At 41.5% G+C, this 22,913-nt stretch overlaps 1 protein-coding gene and 1 long non-coding RNA gene across 3 annotated transcripts; one reads left to right on the top strand and one right to left on the bottom strand.

Annotated features, from left to right (window-relative positions):
- The first annotated feature begins 2,617 nt into the window (after positions 1–2,617).
- On the top strand, positions 2,618–20,519 carry LOC136438804 (short transient receptor potential channel 4-associated protein-like). 2 transcript variants are annotated; one of them, XM_066433765.1, is made up of 23 exons: positions 2,618–3,090; positions 5,511–5,642; positions 6,149–6,262; positions 7,187–7,247; positions 7,426–7,490; positions 7,951–8,104; positions 8,486–8,659; positions 9,135–9,197; positions 9,735–9,857; positions 10,121–10,248; positions 10,751–10,830; positions 11,195–11,234; positions 11,679–11,737; positions 13,319–13,374; positions 13,579–13,624; positions 14,226–14,309; positions 14,727–14,817; positions 15,413–15,553; positions 16,030–16,141; positions 16,505–16,614; positions 16,949–17,088; positions 17,576–17,642; positions 18,511–20,519. In XM_066433765.1, exons 1-23 carry the CDS (start codon positions 2,779–2,781, stop codon positions 18,625–18,627), a joined length of 2,469 nt encoding a protein of 822 aa, XP_066289862.1. In that variant the 5' UTR covers positions 2,618–2,778; the 3' UTR covers positions 18,628–20,519. The 2 variants fall into 2 exon arrangements, with proteins under 2 accessions (XP_066289862.1, XP_066289861.1); XM_066433764.1 differs by having other exon boundaries at positions 2,621–3,090; positions 17,576–17,651.
- LOC136438805 (uncharacterized) lies at positions 3,827–4,795 on the bottom strand. The gene is made up of 2 exons (XR_010756465.1): positions 4,430–4,795; positions 3,827–4,019 (listed from the first exon to the last, which is right to left on the bottom strand). It is a non-coding gene; the product is annotated as an uncharacterized lncRNA (long non-coding RNA).
- Positions 20,520–22,913: the final 2,394 nt, after the last annotated feature.

Below are 22,913 nucleotides of genomic sequence, written 5' to 3'. Positions count from 1 at the left end.
AATTGCATTGTCCTTATTTCAGAACTAAAAACTGAACTGGTGCCGACTCTAGCTAGCCTTCGTGTGCTTCCTCGCTCTCTGGGGGAGACAGCAGGCGAGCTGTCGAAACGTCGGCACTAGTTCAAATTTTGGTTGTGAAATGAGAGAGCGACGCAATTTCAGCACATGTAGTTCTCTTGTAGAAAAGATCAAAACTACTCCAGCAGGAGGATCTGTGTTTCTGTTGTTGGGTTACTGAGCTACTAACTATGCCAGATATATGGAGAAAAATTTTGCCAGCGGAGTTTGGGTTTCATTGGCCGGCGCAGAGGGAGAAATGTTAACCTTCTCGCAGACTGACACTCCTGGACAATAATTTACCCTATTTTTGCCGACTTCTACTCTCCGTACCCCGTAGAAAGGCCTGGTGGAGATGTGGAAGACACCATCCCTGCCCATTCCACTAATCCTAACAATTGTTCAGTGCAACCTCAGCAACAAACAAACAAAATCCACTGGGCTCTTTTCCGTGATCGTGGGACCCTCACTCCGGAAAGCACGAGTGGACTGAAAAAGCTTTTTTTTTTAGGCCTAGAAACATGGCGAACAACAGTGAAGTTATTCAAGCAAAGTACAATTATCAAAATTACAGCCTGTCAACGACAATGATTTAATGGACCGTCGGAATTGCTATATCGGATTGCTGCCCGAGGGCCACTGAATCATAAATTAGATAGATCAAAAATGTGTGGTCCCACTCGGAATAAAGGGGCACAGTTCAGGGGGAGTAACTATCAACTACAAAGCTTTATGACAATGTCCACCGAATTTCAGATCATTGGAGTCAAGTCTATACTAGTACATTTCTGTGCTGCAATACCTTGGTCGCCGCAAGGTTGCGTGCTAACTGTAACCGACAAGCACCTATATGTCCTACACACGTAAACGTATGTCAAAGCGGCCAACCTAAACCACCAAAGCCGTGTTGTTGTTTCTCTGCAAACGTTGAACCCGCGCGGACAGTAAGAGTGGAGTGAAAAGGCTTCAGGCCTGAACAAAAGACATGGCGAAAAACAATGATGCATTCAAGCAAGGTACAATTATTAAAATTACAGCCTGTCAACAGCAATGGACGAACGGCTATATTAGCTTGATGTCTGGCGGCCACTGGCCCTCTCCGAATAAAGGGGCACAGCTCTTGTTTCAGGCGAATGACTATCAATAAAAAGCTATTCACAGGTTCATTACCTTCGCCAAGTTTTCGGTAGTGTTTGTGTGTGTGCGTGTGTGTGTGTGTGTGTGTGTGTGTGTGTGTGTGTGTGTGTGTGTGTGTGTGTGTGCGTGCGTGTGCGTGCGTGTAACAGTATAACTCGAGAAGGCCTCGATGGATTGTATTGATATTTGTTATGTGGGTATACGTAGGTCCGACTTTTTTAGATTTTGCCCCCCCCCCCTGGTGGCCAGTTATGGTACTGCAGCGGAACTTCCTGTTTTGATATCTCGTTGATTTACAGGTCTTGCTTATACCTAAGAATTTTCTCGTTTCGACAACAACAGTCATTTTTATGTCTCTAAAATTTAGGTGATTGGTTCAATTCCAAGTGAACATGCCCAATTATGAGCATCGTTTTTACGGGAAATAGTTTTTATAGCCTGGAATCCATCCTATTTAGCTTCCGGTCGCTACCCTAGCTCCGCTGCGCTACCCAAGCTCCGCTGCCGGCCAAATACGTGGAGCGGAGCTTGGGTAGCGAACGTAAAGCTAATAAGGCTGGATTCCAGGCTATAGTTTTTACCCTAAAGTTTAAAATTTACCAAAATTTGAGAGCTTGAAGAAACTTGAACTCGGTTGTTTTTATAGCTAGCCTAGGGGGACATCAGTTTTTCTTATAACCACTTTTTTGCTTCTGAATTCTGAATAATATCCTGGAAATTACGGTTGCCAGGGTGAGACTCAAAATAAACTGACTGAAAAGCCCCAGGACTGGAAAAAACATGGCGAACACTGAAGTCATTCAAGCAAGACATAATTGAAAATTACAGCCTGTCAACTGCCATGATTTAATGACCACACTCGCAAAAAAGTGTCTAAATCTGGACTATATAACGCTGTAACAGCTAATGGTATTGACTTGACTTGGCTTGCCTTTCTTTGGATCCACAATTGACATTTCTGTCAGCTATTTTCCTGTGGTCCTTTGCATGTATACATCAATACAGAATCACATAACACTGTCATAACAGACAATGTACGTACAGAACAACCATACTTAGATACACGATGTACATTAACAAAATACAGATTCTGAAGTAACAGAATACGAGCTCAGTCAACAATATTGCCCTGTGCTGTGAAGCATTCCAGTGTTGTGACCGATACGTCAGAGGAAACACATTCCACTATACAATTGTACCAACATGGATTACGAAATTCTCATCCCACATCTGCAACGTAAGATGATTAATTGCTGTAAATGCAGAATGTTCTCGGTGGTTTTACGTTCGCGGTTTTCGCGGTGAACTCTTCAGGAGGGCTTGTCTAGATACCACTAAGACCCCCTTCAGACAGGCCTTGTACGGGGCCTAGCCCCTATGCAAGGCGCTGAACAACCGTTCGGATGTCTGAGCTAGAATTCGGTACAGTTCTACAGCTTTATTGGTTTTATTTAATGAATGAAATATAAATTCAAGTTCAATGTCGTATAAGCCTATTAGACCTCTACTTGGAGAGAACATGCTCCAAACTTCCTGACGTGCCCCGTGCATAGACGCCACCTTGCGGTATTATTTCGCACGACAATGAAGAAGTCACGTGATCTCCGCCATTTTACTTGGGAAAGAAGAAGCTCAGTGCTGTTGTGGGTTGTGTCGTCAGTCTCAGATCACAAAATTTTCAAACGCACGGTTTCGTACAGACTCTCTACCATGTTTGGCGGTCGGAAGACAACTCCTACCTTCTCTCGACATCAGAGAAGACGCCGTGCAGGGACCCTCGGCTTCCCAGAGGGCGCCTGTGCCCGACTGAAGTACCTACCGGAGGGACACCAAAATGTCGTACGGCAGGTTGAACTGGCGAAGTGTACGGGCCGGGGGTTGACAAGGGCTATACAGGTAACAAAACATGTTGTGTTTCTGGTTACCTGACAATCCCTAGCAAACACCTGCCGACCCAAGCCTTTTTTGGGGTCCACCGCTGGCAAGAGACATATTTTTTTTCGATCTGACAACGTTGTCAGATCAAGGACATTATATAGGAAGGACTGAGCACACAATCAGTCCCTATTCAAGAACCTTCGGTTCATGGTTGTAAAAATAATTAACACCTACATACGAATCACCCCCAGATTTGCATGTATTCCAAGCGGCCCACTATTGTAACACAAATTCAGAATGGCCGGACCAGGCGAAGGTGACTTTGTTTTTGAGTGATTTTCGAGACGATCGTCAAAAAACGGGGAAGCTGGAAGTCCCAAAAACCACACAAAAATTTTGACAAAGCTACCACTTTCACTTGCATGTTATATGATTTAAACAAGTTTATAAGAGAACCGTCTTCACCTAGCACAAGATCAAGCAACACAACATAATGATAATGTCCTTGTGTAGTGTATTTATAAGTTAGTTGTCTAAACGATCTGTACTTCTGAGTCACATATTTTTAAAAATCGTGCCTCCAATATCCGTTTATAATTTGCTGCAACAATAGTCTGGCGTAACCAAGGGCGTAACCGAACTGTGGGGAGGGGGGATCTGCATTCATCGCTACCGTCAGGCAAAAACACTTGCGTCAAGCTAGAATACCGACTAGAAAATTGAAGAAGAAATTATCACACTAGAGATTTATGAATTCAAGAAATCCATGTATTTATTCAATATTTACAGGTAGTGTTACATTTTACTAAAAACAGAATTTTGGAGGTTGTTTCCAACAAATAATTTGATGCGTAAATCTTTATTTATCTTCTACGTTGTATTTTCGGTAGCGCTGTATCGTGGGACGTCGCTCTGGTGGTCATGCCCTTTCCACGGAAGTTTGCAATCTGCAAAAAAACACAAAGATCGGGAGTCGATAAGATTGGGAACCTAACAAAGATATGGATGTCAGGACATGTTCCCCGTGCAAGTGCTGGCATAACAAACGGCTTGGCTTTGCAAACAACCCCCGAAATACGGACATGTCCACTTTGTTGGCTCACCGTGCAAGGCCATCTACGGAATTTGTAAAAAATTGAGGAATGTTCTTGCTCAACGATCACAAAAAAATCGCTAGCGATCTGTAGTAAACTGTACAATAATGTAAATAAAAGCGTTCGAAGTTTTTTAAAAAAGTGTTTACTTATACACAAATAATGATGGAACAATGTTTTAGCAGTATAAATCTTTGAATGTTCTTACATGTTTTACAGACACAAAGTTTATGAGATTTCCACGAAAAAGCCTGTAAACTCACCAATCTTTACTCTACAGCGCCCGAACACATATCAAAATGGCCGCCAGCGTCTTCCCCAGAAGCTGCTGCCGTTTGCACACGTCACGTTTGCTTCCCAAATAAGGAAATCCGCGGAAACTACAGGCATCTCGCCCGTAGTTCGGGTAGGTTCGGGCCATGTTCGGCCAGCATCGGAGCGCGTGACGTCATGATCGGGCTCATTTGCAGTGTTTTGGCGGGAAGACATGAATTGAACGGGGGAGCACAAAGGAGCGCCGCCGGAGGGCGGAAACAATAGATCGCCGCGGGGTTTGGCGGGTCTGTACAATAGCGCGCAGCGGGGGACTGACTCTGTGCTCAGTCCTTCCTATATAATGTCCTTGGTCAGATGTAAAATCGTTTCCCAACAAATAAGAATTTGTGCTTGTAAACAATGTACATGACGTTGAAAATACCAGTGTCCTGATGCATTATAGTTTTACATTGTTAGACTGTATTTGTTGGATCACTTTGGCCGATCTGAAAAGAGAGAGAATTCCTATCTGCCAACCCTAAGACTGAAACACAGCTTTAATTTTCTTAGGCCTAAACCAGAAATAAGCTAGTTCAGGTTGCTACTACGCATGTGCAGTGTCAAAGGTGAAGGCCCCCGAGACATAAACAAAACCTATTGGGGCGTTGTTATGCAAATCGAGACAATGTTGAGACGAGCACTGTTTACAACAATACAAGCCGGGGGCCTTCACCTTTGACACTGCACATGCGTAGTAGACAAGGACATTACATAATTTCCTTGCAAAACTGATAAACATCATAGTCGAATATTTCATCTTTTGCTTTACTTCTATTTTGCCCTCTATTTTCCCTGGAATTCTCCTGGGATTGTCCTCAGGATTATAAAAAAAAATCATTATTGACACAAGCATCCTGTCAATAGTGCCATTTTTTCTTTTGACAGGAACATCCTGCCAATAGTGCCCAAGAAATTCTTTTGACAGGAACATTCTCAACCTCTCCATTTATCTGATGCGGAGTAGTATGGTGCTTACTAGTATGATGGTGGATTTGTTGATTGTTTATTATTTGTTTGTTGTTATGGTAGCTGTCAGCCGCCTTGGTCGAGGCAGTCAACAACCAGCAAAAGCTGAAGGACCTACCTCAGATTGTGAGGAAACTGTCCCAGTTCACTATCGGTCCATGGATGGACTACCACACCATATGTAGACTTCTCAAGGTACGTAAGGACCTCAGTTCCAATCCAAGGCATTTCAAACTTGTTTAAGATGTCATTTAAAACAACAACTATGGAACCAAAATTAAAGGTAGCCCCATTGCCTTTTTGAGGCGGTTGGTGCAGTGGCGAGGGCATGGTATTGAAGGGCGGAGTCCATCCCTCTCCTTCCGCTGCCTCTTACCTCCCCAACCGCCAGGTATTTTTGGATGAAAATTATTTGCAAAGTCATCTATCATGAATTGAAAAAAATTCTCCACTGTGTGTTATAATATTTTTTATTCATTTTTTACTATAGCCTAAGTACGATTATTGAAATGAAGAGCTTTTTGAATTTTTATTGTCTTTGAAAATTTAAACTTTCAAATTAAAGGAATCATTTTTATAATGTACGAATGATTTTGTTCAAGGCCTTGACCAAACTTTGCATGACTTAGCAAACCAATTAGAAGGACGATACGTCATTTGGTTGACCAAAAACTAATGTTGTTGTTGTTGTTGTTGTTTAGGAGCTCCGTGAGTTGCTGACAGCGCATGGTTTTGAGGACAACCCTGGAGTACGGTGGAGCAACACCACACGTGCCTTCAACACTGAGGTCTTTGATGTGTTCGATGGAAGTCAGGTACGTTTGTACGTAACAAAGCTGTACATTTGCCGTTTAACAAGTTACCAAATGTCCCCAACCTTCCCCTCTAGCTACTTTAATTGATAAAGCAGCATGGTTTGATGCCTAGCTGAATTGGTTCCATGTAGTAATCCTGGTCCTGAGTCACACGGTCAGGATTTTAATCCCACCCTACTAGGGGTGGATACCGGTTCGACTTGATATGGTCCAAGTCCAGGTTTAGGTCCAGAGATATAGGTTCAGGTCCGGACCTGAACCTGGACCTGATCCTGTCTAATTGACATGTTTTGATTTATTAAACCAATATCAAGCATAGAGAATTAAGACTGACATGCATAACTAAAAGTTTCTTGGTTCGAAGACTTTCAAGACAAACCAGTATTTGATATTTGAATGTTGCACTTACTTTTCAATTCAATTCAATTTAGGTGGTCCAGAAAAAAAATGCATTTTTGTCAGAGGGGAGACTCAAAACACTTTTCATCAAATAAAATAGAAAAATATATTAGTACTTTGTTCACTTTTTTTTTGGTCTCAGGTTTTTGGATGTTATGCAGGTCCGAATCAGGTCCAGCGAACGGGTATCCACCCCTACACCCTACCATTGATATGCAGATGTCCCTGTAGCTCAGCTGGTAGCAGCCCCACAGTTGAGCTCCTGGTTCGTTGCTAACTGGGAAACCCAAATGCTGGGTCAGGACATCTCAATTGGAATGCAGTCTTTTGAAGGGATGTGAAATGGGGTCCTGTGTTTGAGGAGGTGCCTCAAACATGTTAATGGGGAAGGGCTAGTAACCCCTCCCTGTAATTAAAGATATACCCAGCTAGTGCTCCTGAAACAACAAGGTAACTTGCTCCCTTATGTACATGTACCACTAGTACGACAAGGGTGTACTGACAAAGTCCTGCATTTTCTTTCAGGTGGTGATAGAACTTCTGATGAAGCCCATGTTGTACCCTTCAGAAGACAAGTCAGCAAGAGGTTTGTAACATTTTACCTGTGCTTCTAAGTGACGTGTCTATCTTTGTGTCGCTAGGAATGACATTTAGTCAAGCTAGTCTTAGTTTAGGGACATGTAGCAAATCTTATATTTTGAGCACTCGTTTTCACAAAAAGGCCCAGTTGTAACAATTTATTGTTTGTTTCTTGTCACACATAGAACAGGAAAAAATCCAGCGAATGCAAAACCTGTGTCTGGAGATCTTACACCATGTCTTCGCCAATGTGAGTATCTTTTGATTTTATGTGTATCAGACCTTTAAATAATTTACATCAATATCTCATAATATAGTCATACTTCATACTGATAGTCGTGTCAAAATCATAATTTACAGCTCAAAATTTTTTGTATGTTTTCATTTTTGCAACTCCTTAACCTTCTCCCTACTGCCTAACTCTGTAACCAATAGGGAATTAGGTACCAAACAGCTACTTCACTCTGCCTAGACTAGTAGTGCAAATGCAGAAATGTTGATGGTTTTTGTGGGAAACTCTTCTAAAAGCCCTTCCATTGTGTACCTGCAGCGCTACTATTGTTTCAAATCCAAACTCAAAACCGCCGCGAGCACTCCATTTTGTTCTTACTGCGGAATCAAATCCCCGCAAACACATCTGCATTTATAAAGTATTTTTTTGGTGACACCTCAGGAGCGGAGCCAAAATCTCCTTTTTTTGTCTCTGACAGGTGGGTATAATAGCCCAGGAGAGGGGGGAGCCGCTGGACCTGGTGCATTATTTATTCAGCCTGATGGCCCAGCAGCGGACCTTCCTGAACGCCGCCACCGTTTTAGAAGACATGCTGCAAGTCAAGAAGGACATGATCAGACTGGAAAATATACGTACGTCTGTATCTGTATCTACTTTAGCCGGTATAACTGCCATTCAGCATATCACACCAGCTTCGCAGGCATGCAGTTGGTTATATTACACTGAACGACCTGCACATTCTTAAAACCTTTGGTGTATTACTTGTTTAGAACTTTGAAGTTAGCTCTAGTTCAAGGTCTTATATAATAATTAGATATCAAGAGAGACAGCAAGGTTTGTAATCAGGTTTTGCTGTCATTCTACTATATCTCATGTCCTGCACCCAAATTTCTATCTGTGCACCTAAATGTTTATACACCATGCACTTATTACCAAAATGCATTTGAATGTGTATCCCTAAACCTACACTGTGAAGATTTACAATTGTAACGTTTGCTTGCCTGTACCCACAGCCAACTTCCCCGAGCTTGTCAACAAGTTCAACCAACAGCAGCTTGCGAACTTCTGCCGCGTCGTGTCCGTGGCAATGTCGGAGTTGAGCGAAAGCGAGGATCAGCTGACGTTACTGTATCAAGACGAGGCAGCGAAGAGACTATCGACTGTACCCGTACCAGACTGTAACCAAGGTGAGATTTATTTCGACTGTGCAAATAGGATTAGCCTCTTCTGAGGAATGCTGTCCAAAGCAATGCTGTCCAACGTATGCTGACACAACACACTTGCCAAGACCATTCTGCAAGGTACAGTAGCCGGAGGGAGGAAACGGGGAAGGCCAAAGAAGACCTTGCTGGAGAACATCAAGACATGGACTGGCCTGAGTACTACACAACTGATCAGAGAGGCCCAGGACAGAACTGGATGGGCACGGATCACTGCGGCTGGCTGTCATGACGCCCCTACGAGCACTGAGGTCATGAGTGATTGAGTCCAAAGCAACCAGTCTACATGGCTTACAGCTGAGCGGGAATTGTTGTTGAAAGCTGTATGCATATTGTGTGACGTATTCTAGATGCTATGCTAGAGTCTTGTCTAGTATTATATAGATTGTAGATAGATGTAGATGTATCTTATGACAGTTTGTGCTTCATCTTGTCCGTGCAGAAATTCTCGTGGCGTTGCCAGACTTCATCCAAAGACTAGTAGACCTTGCCTGCAGGAAGCTCGGTAAGTACAATTTTTAGTAGCCACAGATGCACAATTATAAGCCATTAGAAAAAGCATCATGCTTCATGATAAAATTACCTCTATAAGAGGACAACTCCGTTACCCATTGGGGTCGTGCGCCGTAACAGCAGGGTGTTTGACCCAGAGGTTCTAGGTTCGAATACTGTCATGTTACCGATCTTGTGTCCTTGGGAAAGGCACTTAACACAACTTTCCTCACTCCACCCAGGTGTAAAACTGGGTACCTGACTTCAGTTAGGGGGGGTGGTAAACGGTGGAGGAAGGAGAGTGATGGGCTCCGCCTTCTAATGCCTTGCCCTAGATTAACAACCGACTGCCCTTATGGCCTCAAAAAGGCTATGGGACAACCTTTTACCTAGGATGATATCTCCTTCTCCTTCTCCTTGCCTGTACAGATGTAGAACTGTAGTGAAGCCACAAATGAAGTAAAGATTAACTATTATAAGCCATTAGAAATAGCATGATGCTTCACCTCTATAAACTATAAGAGAATGGCTGTTTACTTTGCCTGTACAGATGAGGAACAGGTGTCTCTCCCCTCCATGATGAATGAGCTGGAGAGTTGGATGACCTGGATGGACAGCTCACTCGCCTTTGACGCTCTGTTCGAGATTCTGGAGAACCAGGACTTGGCTTATGGTCAGTAGATATGATACATCAGGGAGTGTGGTATAGGTGGTTGGTTGTATGGGTGGGTTTGTGTGTGTGTGTGTGTGTGTGTGTGTGTGTGTGTGTGAGTATTTGTCTGGATGGATGGATGGATGGAAAGAAGGATAACTGGATAAATGAATGAATGAGTTATGGAAGAATCCTGGAAACATTGTTTAATGCATGTCTATATGGACATTGTTGAACCGTAATGGCAGTATCCCCTCATATCCCTCCACCGTGTTCCTCTGCAGAGTTCCTGGACGACCCTTTCGGACCCATCCAGGTTCCCATGGCGATGAAGGCCATGCGTGAGATCATGTACAAGGTGGAGGTGCTGTATGTGCTGTGTATCCTCATCACCGGCAAGCAGAGGAACAAGGTGGGCTCTGGTAGCCATGGTAACCAAGGTATCCATGGTATCCATGGTTACCTGGGTATCCATTGTCATCTAGGTATCCATGGTTACCTGAGTATCCATGGTCATCTTGGTATCCATGGTAACCTGGGTATCACAGCATCCTGGAAATCCATAGTAACATGGGTATCAATGGTTATCTAGGTATCCATAGCAACCCAGGTATCCTTGGTAACCCAGGTATCCATGGTATCCCCGGTATCCATGGTAGCATAGATGTGGTAAATCTTATCGCATATGTTTCTTATATGATGCAACAGATGCCACTAGTTATATATTAAGTGAAGGCACAGGTTGAGAAAAGTATTCATTTACTACAAAGGACAATAAACATGGTCTCATGAAATTTTGAAAAATTGATATTGTTATTTCTTGTTTTCAATACAGACAATTTTATAGTCATGGCTACTTCGTCACTGACCAACATGTAAGTTGTTAAAACAGTTTGAACATCTTTCTCACCAAGGTGCAAGAACTAGTGGCTAAGTACAAGTTGATACCCAGGCTGAATGAGCTGTATGAAGACCTCATATGGAAGTGCAACATGTACGTATCCAGAACTTCCTTGTTTCTAGCTAATAATTATTTAACTGCCATTGTATTTGGGTGTACCCTAGTTGGTGTTGAAGCTGATATAACTTTTCAGGTATAAAACCTGTTTGTATTCAATAGTATAATCTATGGAGGCCTACTATTAGGTATCTTCATGTATAGAGTGTCACATATTTTGTAAGGGCTTGCCAGAACATGTTATATTTTGTTTAAATAGCACTTTTGCAAGTATTCTGTGCTCCCTTTACCATGTTACTGTTCCACTATATTGTACACACTTGTAGTTTCTTCCTACTGTTAGCTAAACTGTTGCCAATGGTCCCCTTTTGACATTTTCCCTTCTCCTGCCTTTTCACAGAAGAAGACGAGTCCATGGAGAAGCCTGTGAATGTAGTCCTGTAAGTAAAATATTGTTATTTATATTTAGAACAAGCAGCATGGTGTCTGTATTCTTGAGAGTTTTTTCCCTAAGAAGTTAGATCAGTGTTGTATGAGGCACATTTTGCTATATGGTAAAAACATTGAATTACATAACATGGTAGTGTAATTCTTCTTTCTTTCAGTTTAACTTGTTCATTGTTTTCACTGTCACCCCTGTACCGTGAACTTATCATCACCGTGACAAACCTGTTGTTCTTTCTGTAATTCCTTCAAACATCTGTTCTGTAAAATTCACTTGGCGACACTGTGAAGTTAAATTTCAGTGAAAGTTTTCGTACCCTGAAGATAAAGTCAATTACAGTAACATGTACATTTGTTAAATCTGTTACACCAGATCTTGGGTTACTGGTGAGAACATTGATTTGTTTTGAGCCTGACCTGAACCTATGACTTGCTTACAGGAGATAGCCCTGAAGATCCAGTTCCTGAGATTGTCCCACAGTTTTTGTGATCACCACGGGTAGGTAAAACATGAAATTTCATCGCTGTAACAATCTTTTTGCACTTCCCCTGGACTATGAAAACTTAATGAAATATTTTAATGTATCTCTTGAATGGGACTGAACAGTCAGTCAAGACTACATGTGCTTTTGTAGATTATATACAATCCTAGCTTAGGCCACACCAATTGAATTTCTTGGTTACCAGATTTTTTTTAAATTTTAGCACACAAAAAAATAAAAAAACAGAAGGCTGGGGTGAAAACTTGCACCTGACCCTGTTCACTCCCTGAAATTGTGTGCACCAAAGTACAAACTTTCCTCTGAGATTCTGTTTTCCTGTTGATTTTCCAATCTAGCATTTTTTTAGAAATTCCGTTAACCAAGAAATTAAAATGTTGTGGCCTAATGGTAACGTTGGGTAACCTAAATTCGCGGGGTACTTAAATTCGGGATTTTTCGAAAACGGGGTATTTAGGGATATGTGCTAGATGCAACATAAGTAATACCGCTAGAAATGCAAACCTGACAGACTTACGTATTCAGAACACTGTCTGAAAAGCTTCGATAAGCATGGATTATAAGGCGACGAGGTCAAAAACTCTCCGTCCCTTATTGGAACAGTCTGAGGGCTTCGTGGGAGAAGTACACAACATGGTTGTCGGCTGGTTTATAAGAAAAATGTCACATCCGCTTCCTGCTAAACACAATTATTTACAAGACAACTTATTACAATCTCTTTTGCTAACCTACAACTGGATTCTAAGTGTGATTAATCATCAAAACTCCTCTCTGTTGCTACAACCTACGGCACGTGTATTTTCCCGCCGCCATATTGTTAACCAGAATCCTGTTGTCAAGCAGACGACAAAGGTTTGTGAGGAACACTTTTTGTCTAAATGCTGCGTGTGATAGTGGACTGAGGAAGATATTTTCCTCAAAGTTTGCTCCTAACACAACAAGGAACACATGGACATAGTAGTATTACCATTGCTACGGCATCCAGCTAACTTGCCATGAATAATGTAACGTTACACGTTGCCCGATGATGACGATGGGCCGACTTTGAGTGAAGTTCTACCGACTCAACACACGGCTTGTTCCCGAACTGGCCTGATGTGTGCGGTACGGCCGTTTTTTCGTGTATTTTTTTTACTTGGACACGTCTATATCCATAGCACTCTCCTCAAGCCAAGGATGGAACGAATAGCTGCTGTATAAAATGTGATTAGCGGTAAGATATTCAAGACGAATCTTCTCTCCCGAATTAATGTGCCCCCCTGTCCGACAGCACTGTCATTCTGCGTGCGGCGGACGGTAGTTTTAAGTTGAATTATTATGGTGTCAGCACGACTAGAGACAAAAGCTACCATATATATGATTAGTGCAAAGATAGTACATGATACTGACAGAATTATAGAAAAAAAGGATGGTTTATTGTTCTGCTAGATTGATTTCAGTCAACCATTATCGGAAAAATCCCGAATTTATGTTACCCAACGTTACTTCCATAATACTGTCTATATGATTTTAACTTACGAATCAAAGCCATCATGGATTCTGTGTGTTTTATTTTATTTTCCCCTTTTTTCCCCCTACAGAAACAAGTATCTAATGATGTCAGAATCAGAGCTCAATGAGCTGGGAAGAATAAGAGGTAAATAAAATCTCAATGTGATGTTGAAAATGCCATTGTCCTGCTGCATTTCAGTTTTGTTCAACTGTACATCTTGGCCTAAATTTACGTATGGTACGTATCTACCAACCCTAAATTTTGCAGGATAATAATGTGAAACACAACATTAGTTTTCCTAAACTCTAAAACAATACAGTGTTAACTTTGCCCTTGTCTCCTCGGTAGTTCAAGCAGAGTTGCCAGTGGTACCAGAGGTCAGTGACATAGACAGGTCAGTCAATATTCCTCACATACAGAAGTCTGCAGCCTTGTAGGAAATACGTAATGAAAAAGTGGTGATGAAAAAATATTTGTAAAGTTTCCTACATAGATTTGAAATTTCTGTTAATGGCTTCATTATTTTGAAGAAAGAAAATGATTGTGATCATAGCATGCGTAGTCCAGTGGTTAGCGACCCTGCCTCTGGACCAAGAGGGTGGAGTTTGAAAGCCGGCTACTGTTGCTCACCTGATACTCACGATACTGGAAAGGGTTTCTGTCCTTAAGACAAGACATAAAGCCGTGGTCCACTGTTCATTGTACTCGTTGAAAAGAGGAGGGGAATTTTCCCTGTACAGTAAACCTGTAGATTCTGTATACATCCTCTGTCTTTTCTGTCATGACAAGTGAAAGAATAGCTGTTCAGTGAGCTAAACTGGTTTCGTGATCATGATCACTTGGTGAGCAAAAGTTGTAAACCAAGAGTAGGGGGTCGATGCCATTTTCCCATTTCCAATTTTACCCCTCAGTACCCATCCCAAGGCCTTAGTCAAAAGATTGAATACTTGCTGTTACAGTAGCAGTAAGTGATTTTTCCCATCTGACTGTTCCAGAGAGCTAGTGTGTAAAGGTGAGAAGGGTCTGCTGTCCAAGATCATCCAAACCATGAAGACAGAAAAACCAACTTCTCCATTCAGGTAAGCCCCTGTAATTTCTTGCAGGAATTGTTTACTTGATTTGTAAGGCCATGTTGATTTGATCATGTGGATGACATCCTTGCATTGCATGTATCGATCAATTTTCGTCCATTTCCAACAAAAAAAAAGGTTTTGGCAATGCTGTAAATTGTAAAAAGCAAAAAAATTTTTTTTAAATTTGGACGCTCAAATCGTATTTGGGGTCCTCGAAAGATGTCATTCATATAATCAAATCAACATGGCCTAATGGAAGCTTTTAGTTTTACACTTGTGACAATCAAGTATTGTTTTATTGCCCTGTCACCGAAACATCGGCTCATATAAATACTGTATGTGGTTGTAACTAAAGAACTTTGTTATACAGACATTAACCAACCTGATAAACTTATTTACAGAAATCTTGTTGTTATTTTGTAGATTCTGGCTGTGTCGTGCTGTGGAGAGTTTCCTGAGAGGTGTGACATGTTTCGTAGATCAGATCTGGCTGCTGAGGAGGGGACTGTTGGAGGTGAGGTATAGGAGCGATATTGGAAGTGTGGAAGATGAAGGCACATGTTGGTCAGGGTTGTTGATGCAGAACCTGGAGGCACTGAGTTCAAATCCCTGACAGGTCCCTTGGGAAAGACACTCAGATTTCCGTTTGGGCCCGATCTGGTCATTTAAGTCGCAGAAAATAAAGGTTTAACCTCATTCATGTGCAGGCTGTTCGCTAGCAGGGTGACAGGGTGTCTTCTGGATGCCCTACACTAGTAAGATGCCCAAAGGACACCATGTTTCCCTGCTAAGTACATACACATGTACACATGTAATTACATACACCCCCCTCAGAGCTGTACGACAGCATCTTGTCAAGGAAATAACTTACAGCCCAGCTGCTAACCTGAGGACTGGGGCTATGCATAGAAAACAAAAATATCCCCCCCCCCCCCCACACACACAGACAATTTTGCTGTTGTTGACATGCAAAGCTACCAGGTAATTATTTATCCACGATAGAGCCCATTGAAGAATTCTTGTTCCCACTGTGCCAACCCCCCATGCCCATCGCTTTTCTTGTTGCCCTGTCTATAAATCCTTGCTAAAGGCCTGTGATGTTTTTGCAGCATGTCCTGTCCGTGATCATCGACCCTGACTGTGACAACAAGGAGATCCTGCAGAGCAGCTTTGATCTGCTAGGGGAGCTCATGAAGTTCAACTACAACTCCTTCAAGAGGTTCAGCAGGTACATGGATAGCGAGGAGAAGGTATGTCTCAAAACATGCTGTAGATTACGATTGTAAGGAAGACTTGTTTTTTTGTTTTGTTTGCATAGCATACCTGGTAAACTGCCTTATGGCATATCACACCAGGTTTGTACTGAGGAGTACAAGCTGCATATCGAGACAGATTTATTTGATACACTCACACTGGGAAGGACACTTATTCTTTTCGAGAAGACTTGAAGGATGTAGTAGTAGTATAGTATGTGCATGCTAAGTACATATGCTTAGGTGGTGCAGGTCACACCATTAGCATAGTGTATGTTCAATTTATGCATGTTGTAAAAGTACAGATAAATTTTCATGCTGTTGATCCAAGTCAGGATGCTTCTCTTTTGATGTAACCTGCTTATAATCATAATTTTGTTTATTCAAAGTAGATGGGATCCATTTGAAGCTCTAGGCAAGTTTGTAAACGAATGGTTGACATTGTATTTACATAGTTCTGTTGTTGTTGTTAGTTCCAGAAGTTCCTGAAGCAGGTCGGCTCCCACCTGGTGGACTCTAACATGTTCATCAGGTCGGTGGTGCTGAGTCAGGAACACTTCGTCACCAAGCAGACGGAGTACAGCGGTGAGTCTCGTGGTCCGTTTATTCTATTCTGGTCATAGCAGAGCCGAACCTGCTTATACCTCCTTCGGGTTTGGGCTCTGCTTGCCTGGCCTGACCAAAGCACTATTGAGGGAGTGGAAAACAACTGTGAGGCTGCTTATATCAGTTCTGTTCAATGTGTTGGAGTAGATTTTCAGGGATCTGGGAATCTTCGAATTTGCCGACTTTCTGGCAATGAATGAATAGGGCTGTAGGTAGGTAGCAACTAGGTTACTAAAATGATTTGAAGAAGATATATTTTATGTTAGATCTATAAAGTAAGAATCTTGTTTTCATGATTATGAGTTCTAACGTTTTTGTTTGTTTGTGTTTGTTTGTTTACAGAGTTTGCAACCACACAGTGCCGACTGTTGATACATGTAGGCGAGCCCAAACACAGGACCAAGTTCCTGTGCAGCCTTATCAACATTATCCAGGTCTCTACTCTCACACAGGTAAGTCTTTCATTACCTGCTCCAGGAGGCTTTGTTTTGATGTGTGTGTGTACAGCATAAATCAAGAAGTTGTGGATGGTTCTTCGTTCAAATGAGGAGTCCGTGGTGTTGTAAGATTCTAGGTTGACGATGTGTAGGAAACTGATACTAGAAGTATAAAAACTCTCATGGAAATATCGCCGAAAAAATCGTGGGAAATATATTTGCAGTATGAAAGTCTTTGCAAACACCACGAATCTTAAGATACCGGGGAAATTGATAGACTTACATATGTGCATTTTTTCCCCATGCACACCATGTTGTTTTGTCAACGGCTCCCCCTGTCTGTCCTCAGGAAAATGTCAGCTGCCTGAACACGGCTCTAGTCATCCTGATGTTTGCCCGTCGGTGCGGCAGCCTCCCACTCTACCTCCAGTCTCTACGGGAGGAGGAGATGCGAGGGTACCACCCAGGCTTTCTTCTCAACAACTTCAGGTACAAACAGTTTTCTGTTTACAACTGGTAAAGTTTGTTCAGACCCTTGTAGTGCGTGGTGGCACATACACATACCTGTAGGGCAGCATGTTTACTTGCTGTTTCTGTAGCAGGGTTTATTTTTACAGGGAGGGCCTGGGATTGTTAGTCCTTCCCCTTTAACATGCTTAAGGCACCTCCTTGAACACAGGACCCCCATTTTACTTTCCTTCTGAAAGATGGGTGCAGCCAAAACCGAGTGCCACTGAAATGAAATTTCCTTTATCATACTCTTTATCATGGTCTTTTCTGAAAACATGTCTGTGAATTAATTATCTACTGTGTTTCTATTTGGTGGGACAAATTAGTGATATGTTGTGACATCACAGAGGGATGGACTCCACCTTCCAATACTCTGCCCTAGACACAGTGGCTAACAACCTACTGACTCTACGGCCTCAAAAAGGCTATGGGACCACCTTCATGTACCTTTTTAACCTTTCCACAGGAGCCTGCTAAGCTTCTGGGAGTCTCACTACCTCAGGAACGACAAGGAGTGCTGTGCACTGGAAAAGGTAGTCAAGGTCTGATTCCCGTTTCCATTCCTTGTCTGAATCAAGTAGTTGTAGTCCGTACTGTAGCGGTTGATAAAATAAGGGATGAGAAACTTTAGGGAAGAGAATAGTAAACAACAAAGAGAGTCCAAGGCATTGAGAAGGTTGTGGCGTCAATACAGTCGTAGCGTGCGTGTGTAGTCCAGTGGTTAGCAATCTTGCCTCTGGAACTAGAAGCCCTGGGTTCGATGCCGCTGTGTCGCTCACCCGACATGCATGCTACTGGAAAGGGTAGCAGTCCTTAGGACGGGACGTTAAGCCGTGGTCCACTGTTCATTGTGCTTGTCGAAAAGAGCTAGGGGAATTTCCCCGGTACAATGAACCTGTAAATACTGTACATAGCATTTGTCTTCTCTGTCATGACCAGTGGAAGATTAGCTCATCTATCCATTGAGTTCATTTGACCTAAACTGGTTCGAGATCACTTTCCTTTTTTGTCAATACAGTCCAAGTTGACAGTCATAGCAGTCTCAAGACAAAATTAGCAAATTTCTAAAATTTCAAAAGATAACACCCACATTCTACTAGAGTGGCAACCTTGCTGCGACTGAGTGGTTCAACAGGTCGACTGAAATTAAAACAATTTCGCTTTGAAATGATCACATAATATTTTCATATTGAAGACAGCAAACAAGAAACTTAATCTTTTATCTACATACGTTTTACAGAATTTTACAGTACCTGTTTATTTGTCACATATCAACAGTTACAAATGATTGTAAAGATTTAAAAGTTATAGCTGGTATTAGCCATGAGTTTGTGATGTAGATGCAATGTAGGACAGCAAAGTGTGATTATTTTTAGTTCATACTATTTTGTCACATTTCAGAGTTCTGGAATTTCCTTGGACTACTGGAGGGAGACAACACTAACCATGAGGGGGGCGGACCGGTCAAACGCGGAGTCTATCGTACACTACATCGACGAGCCATACGTGGAAGAATAGCGCAAAACACTTCGAAATAGCTCAACAAGGAATCCTATGTGAATTCACAACTAGCAGGAATATATGGAAAAGACCGGCGTCTTTCTTTTCACCATTGAAAAACAGTTTCATGATTCACATTGAATAACATTTATTGATCTTTATGTTGGAGAGGCCCATTCCTTTGACAAAGATTTATCTAGGTATATTCTACTGCTGCATTATAAGAGTGGTGAACACATACATGTTTAACTTAGGAAAATAATCATGACTGTGTTTCCACAGATGAATGGAAGAGAGGGATTTTTTTTCTCAGATAATACAGCTTCATTTACTTGCAGTACTAAGGAAAACTGCTAGGACTAGGAGCGCTTCAGAACAGCATGGATGGGTTGGCCAGTCAAAGGTTCACCCATATACATGTATGCTAATCCAGTTTTAGATTTGATAACCCATCCAAAGCTCTGATTGGTCAAAGAGTACAGAAGCCCCTAGCTCCCCCTACCGCACTGCTACCTCGACATTTTGCCATGACATATGATATCAATTTTTTTTTGAGATTTCAATTAACTATTTTTCCAAATTTCCTTGTGAATGAAATGCATATGTTAACCACATGATTCTCTCCAATGTAATACTACAGTATTTCCTATCTCAAAGCTTGAACTGTTGACACAGTGTTACTTGAACTACATCCATGTACTTTGGCGTGAAGGAAGGAAAAAATTCTGATGGAGTAAAAAACTACTACTTGATGTTTGTACTAGGGCTAAGAAGGAAAAGTGTACATCTGTTTTTTTAATGTTGATATCAGTTTTTGTACCAGGACAGAAAGCAATGCTTCAAGTATGATTCTATGATAAAAGCGAACATGACTGACAGCTGTGTGCTCCAGTAGCCCTCTGTGGTTGTTTAACCTTCTCCCTGCTGCCTAAAGGCCCTGTCACACTTGTGCGTATATTCAAGTGCGTATGAGTTGCGCATGAACATTTTTTTGTTTTATCTAAATTTTGCAGGGAAGAAGTTGTTTTCTACTTTGCCCATCGTCGTGCAGCCTAGTTATCGAACCAAAGAAATGACTTCTTCGGCTGCAAACTTAACCTAAAACAAAACCTTACTAATACGCAACTCATGCGGACTTGCATATACCCACAAGTGTGACAGGGCCCTAACCCTGTAAACAATAGAGAATTGGTAGCCAAACGGCTTCTTCGGTGTGCTAAAGGTTAAAGGGGAACACAAGTCCAGAAACAGGTATTTATTTCCTTCAGGTAATATTTTTCTGAATCCCAAAAATTGAAATATGATTATACTGGCCACTTGACATTGAGTTTTGGCTAAGCAGCAGTCCTATCATTCATTCTCATAAAAGTTTATCTTGGAAAGGATCTTGAAAATGATGATAATTGTATCTTTCTTTGTTGATCTGTGATAAAGTTCCATAAAATTTTGTTATGAAAATGTGATCTTTTAGAAAATGACACCTGCTTCAGGAGTTGAGTTCTTCTTTAACTTAAAGGGACTTTCATTGATGAGAAACATCAATTTACAATGTACCATGGTATATTGATGTTCCTTTGCCATTTTTAACATTAAGCTGCAAAAATCCACTTACCCAAGTATGACAGGCCAACGTTGCAGCAAGTGATCTACCACCAAACTTAAGGAAGCAAAATTAAGATAATGATTTTGGTGGAACTGTGTGAACAGAATACCGTGTGTATAAAAAATTATGTTCATGGTCCATATGTTACTGTTGCTGAATGCTATGGTGGAATATCTAGCACATATATTGCTGTATTGTTACGAGTTGTGGAAACAGCAAACACCTATATATATTTATATGGTATATTTCTTGTAATTTATGTTGTTTTTTCTATTGTTTCAGTGAATAAAGTAATAAACACTGGTAATTCAGTGAGATGTCTTGTCATAGAATGCATTATATTCCAACATCTTTGCTGTGTACAGTAAAATTATTTGTGTCATTTGAAAGAGCATGGTCCACGTTAAAATATGTTCGTGTTATATTACTGTCAGAAAATTGACCAACCAAGAGGTTTGAGAATACCGTACTGTATGAGTCACAGAAAAAAAACAAGGAAAATCATGTGACCAAAAGGAACAACGCAACCAAAAAATGCAAATTGTATGTATAGTTTAAACTCAACAGGTATCAAAAGTTACTTTAAGAGGCCAAGGGAAGCGAAATCCTAGTTGAAAATGTTGATTCTCTGGGCGCTATGTCAGCATGAGGTGTTTGCACTAATAATATCTTTAAATTGACCAGGGAAACCCCCGTGCCAAAAAGGTAGTCCTAACTTCCGTGAGATCCGAGAAGTCGTGGTGTGTGTTGTTGTTTTATCTTATTTGGTAACATGGGCAAAAAAAGTTACACACTACAAAACATGATACGGAAGACGAGGGAATGCGGCACTACTCGTCAAACTTGTTCTTTTTAAGGCGAAACATCTCCGTTGTTTCGCCGGAGGTAATGTTAGTCACCAACCCGGAAACGTATTTTCTTAGACTTACGGAAGTCTCCGTCACCACTTGTTAAAGATCGCGCCAGCGAAACTTTTAACAGTTTGAAATCGCGGCGAGGAAGTCATATCTGACTTGCGTGCTTCCGAATCCCGGCCTTTGGACCTAATCTGTGTGACTATGAGTGTATAAACCTCGTGACCAACTCTTATCAGACCAAAAGGGGAACGGGTATTTACATATATATACGGTTGGCTGGAACACTTGATCAATCGGTGCTCGTTCGCACGACTCCTACTAGCTAGGCCTGTGGCCTTTGGACCGACTCAGATCATAAGGCTTCCCCTCTGAGCTGCAGGTCCGGTGAGAAACTAAAATGTGGCGGTCTCTGGGACTCCTGTGTGCGGTAACCTTCCTGACTCTGTTACCCCCAACTAGGGCTGGTTTCATGGCCCGGGGTGCAAACGGAGGAACGAACTGTGCAGGTAGAAACTCGTTTGTATCCATGTTATTTACGTTTACTTAAGGGTTAATGACCTACTCTCCAAGCAGAGGTTAGGCTCCGACATGTTTTGGACGTCTTTTTAGGCGTTTTTATCTCGCATTTTGTAAGGTTTTCGTTTTGTCCGCCGGACAACAAAAAAAGGAAAACTTGACAAAATGGAAAGCCTGATAAAAACGCCTATCATGAAAAGACGTCCAAAACAAACCGGAGCCTAAACTCTGCTTGAAGAATATTGATGACCCTCCCCGGGGTCATAAGGCCTTGTCATTTGCTATAAGGCTACACCAAGTAATTTTTATGGATGACGTCCGCGCGCGCATTGATTTTGGTCTGTTCCCGGAAAAAAAACCCAAGAAATTCCGCTGCCTGTAACTATGACCAAAGAGTTCCTTTTTGATATACATTGTACTATGTTTCTGCAGGCCTGCAAAATCAATGGGATATGGAAAGAAACAGGACAGGACAACAGCTGCTGTTCAACTTCAACTGATCTATTCAAATTGTTGCTGTTTTCCTGATGAATAAAAGAATTGTTAGTTGTTACACTGTGTTCTCTCATTCAATTTGTGTCCTAACATGCGTCGTCGACTATTGTATTTCAAATCTAGGCATCTTGTTTTTTTCGGCCCTTCTTGTTTTTTTTTTCGCGCTCTCGCATTAGATTTAGGGTCTCCAAAGGACGTCATCCATAAAAATTACTTGGTGCAGCCTAACCACCGAATAAAACTACGGAGTGAGTATTTGGTTTATGTTAAGAAGGTATTATTTTGGACAAAAAAACGTGCTACAAATGTCAACGAACAACTTGAAAGAGACCTCCCCTACACGACTTAACAGTCGAATAGGTCAAATATTATATTATCTGATTACTTGAGATTTATTTCTCACCACTTGCAGCACTTCGAAGACATTTCGGCTTTATAACCAATATGAAATGGGGAAGTTCTGATAGGCCAACGCAATGTGGAAATAACTTAAATAAACGTAACGTTACCCATCTGTTTTACAAGCCAAGAGACGTTACGCCAAGTTGTAATTCAATGCATTTATTTTGAGCTCATAGTTATAGAAAGTATTAACCGTTATGATTCAAGCGTAGTACTAGTAATTCATTTCATTTGTTTATTTGACAACTAAAATGACATATCTTTTGCTGAGAGTCATGCAATAACACTGGCAAGGCTATCTATTAATCGATGCAAACATTTAATATTATGTTGTGGATAAAAACGCTTTATGAAATGTTACATTGTAACGTCACATCTCCCAGCGTGCGCAGTGTTGGTGGGGCTCGTGGAGCAGTTGGCTCAAGTGTACA

The sequence above is a fragment of the Branchiostoma lanceolatum genome, chromosome 7 (assembly GCF_035083965.1).
Source record: "Branchiostoma lanceolatum isolate klBraLanc5 chromosome 7, klBraLanc5.hap2, whole genome shotgun sequence".
NCBI classification, from domain to species: Eukaryota; Metazoa; Chordata; class Leptocardii; order Amphioxiformes; family Branchiostomatidae; genus Branchiostoma; species Branchiostoma lanceolatum.
Note: the sequence above shows the minus strand (reverse complement) of the source record. Positions and strands in the feature narration are given on the sequence as shown.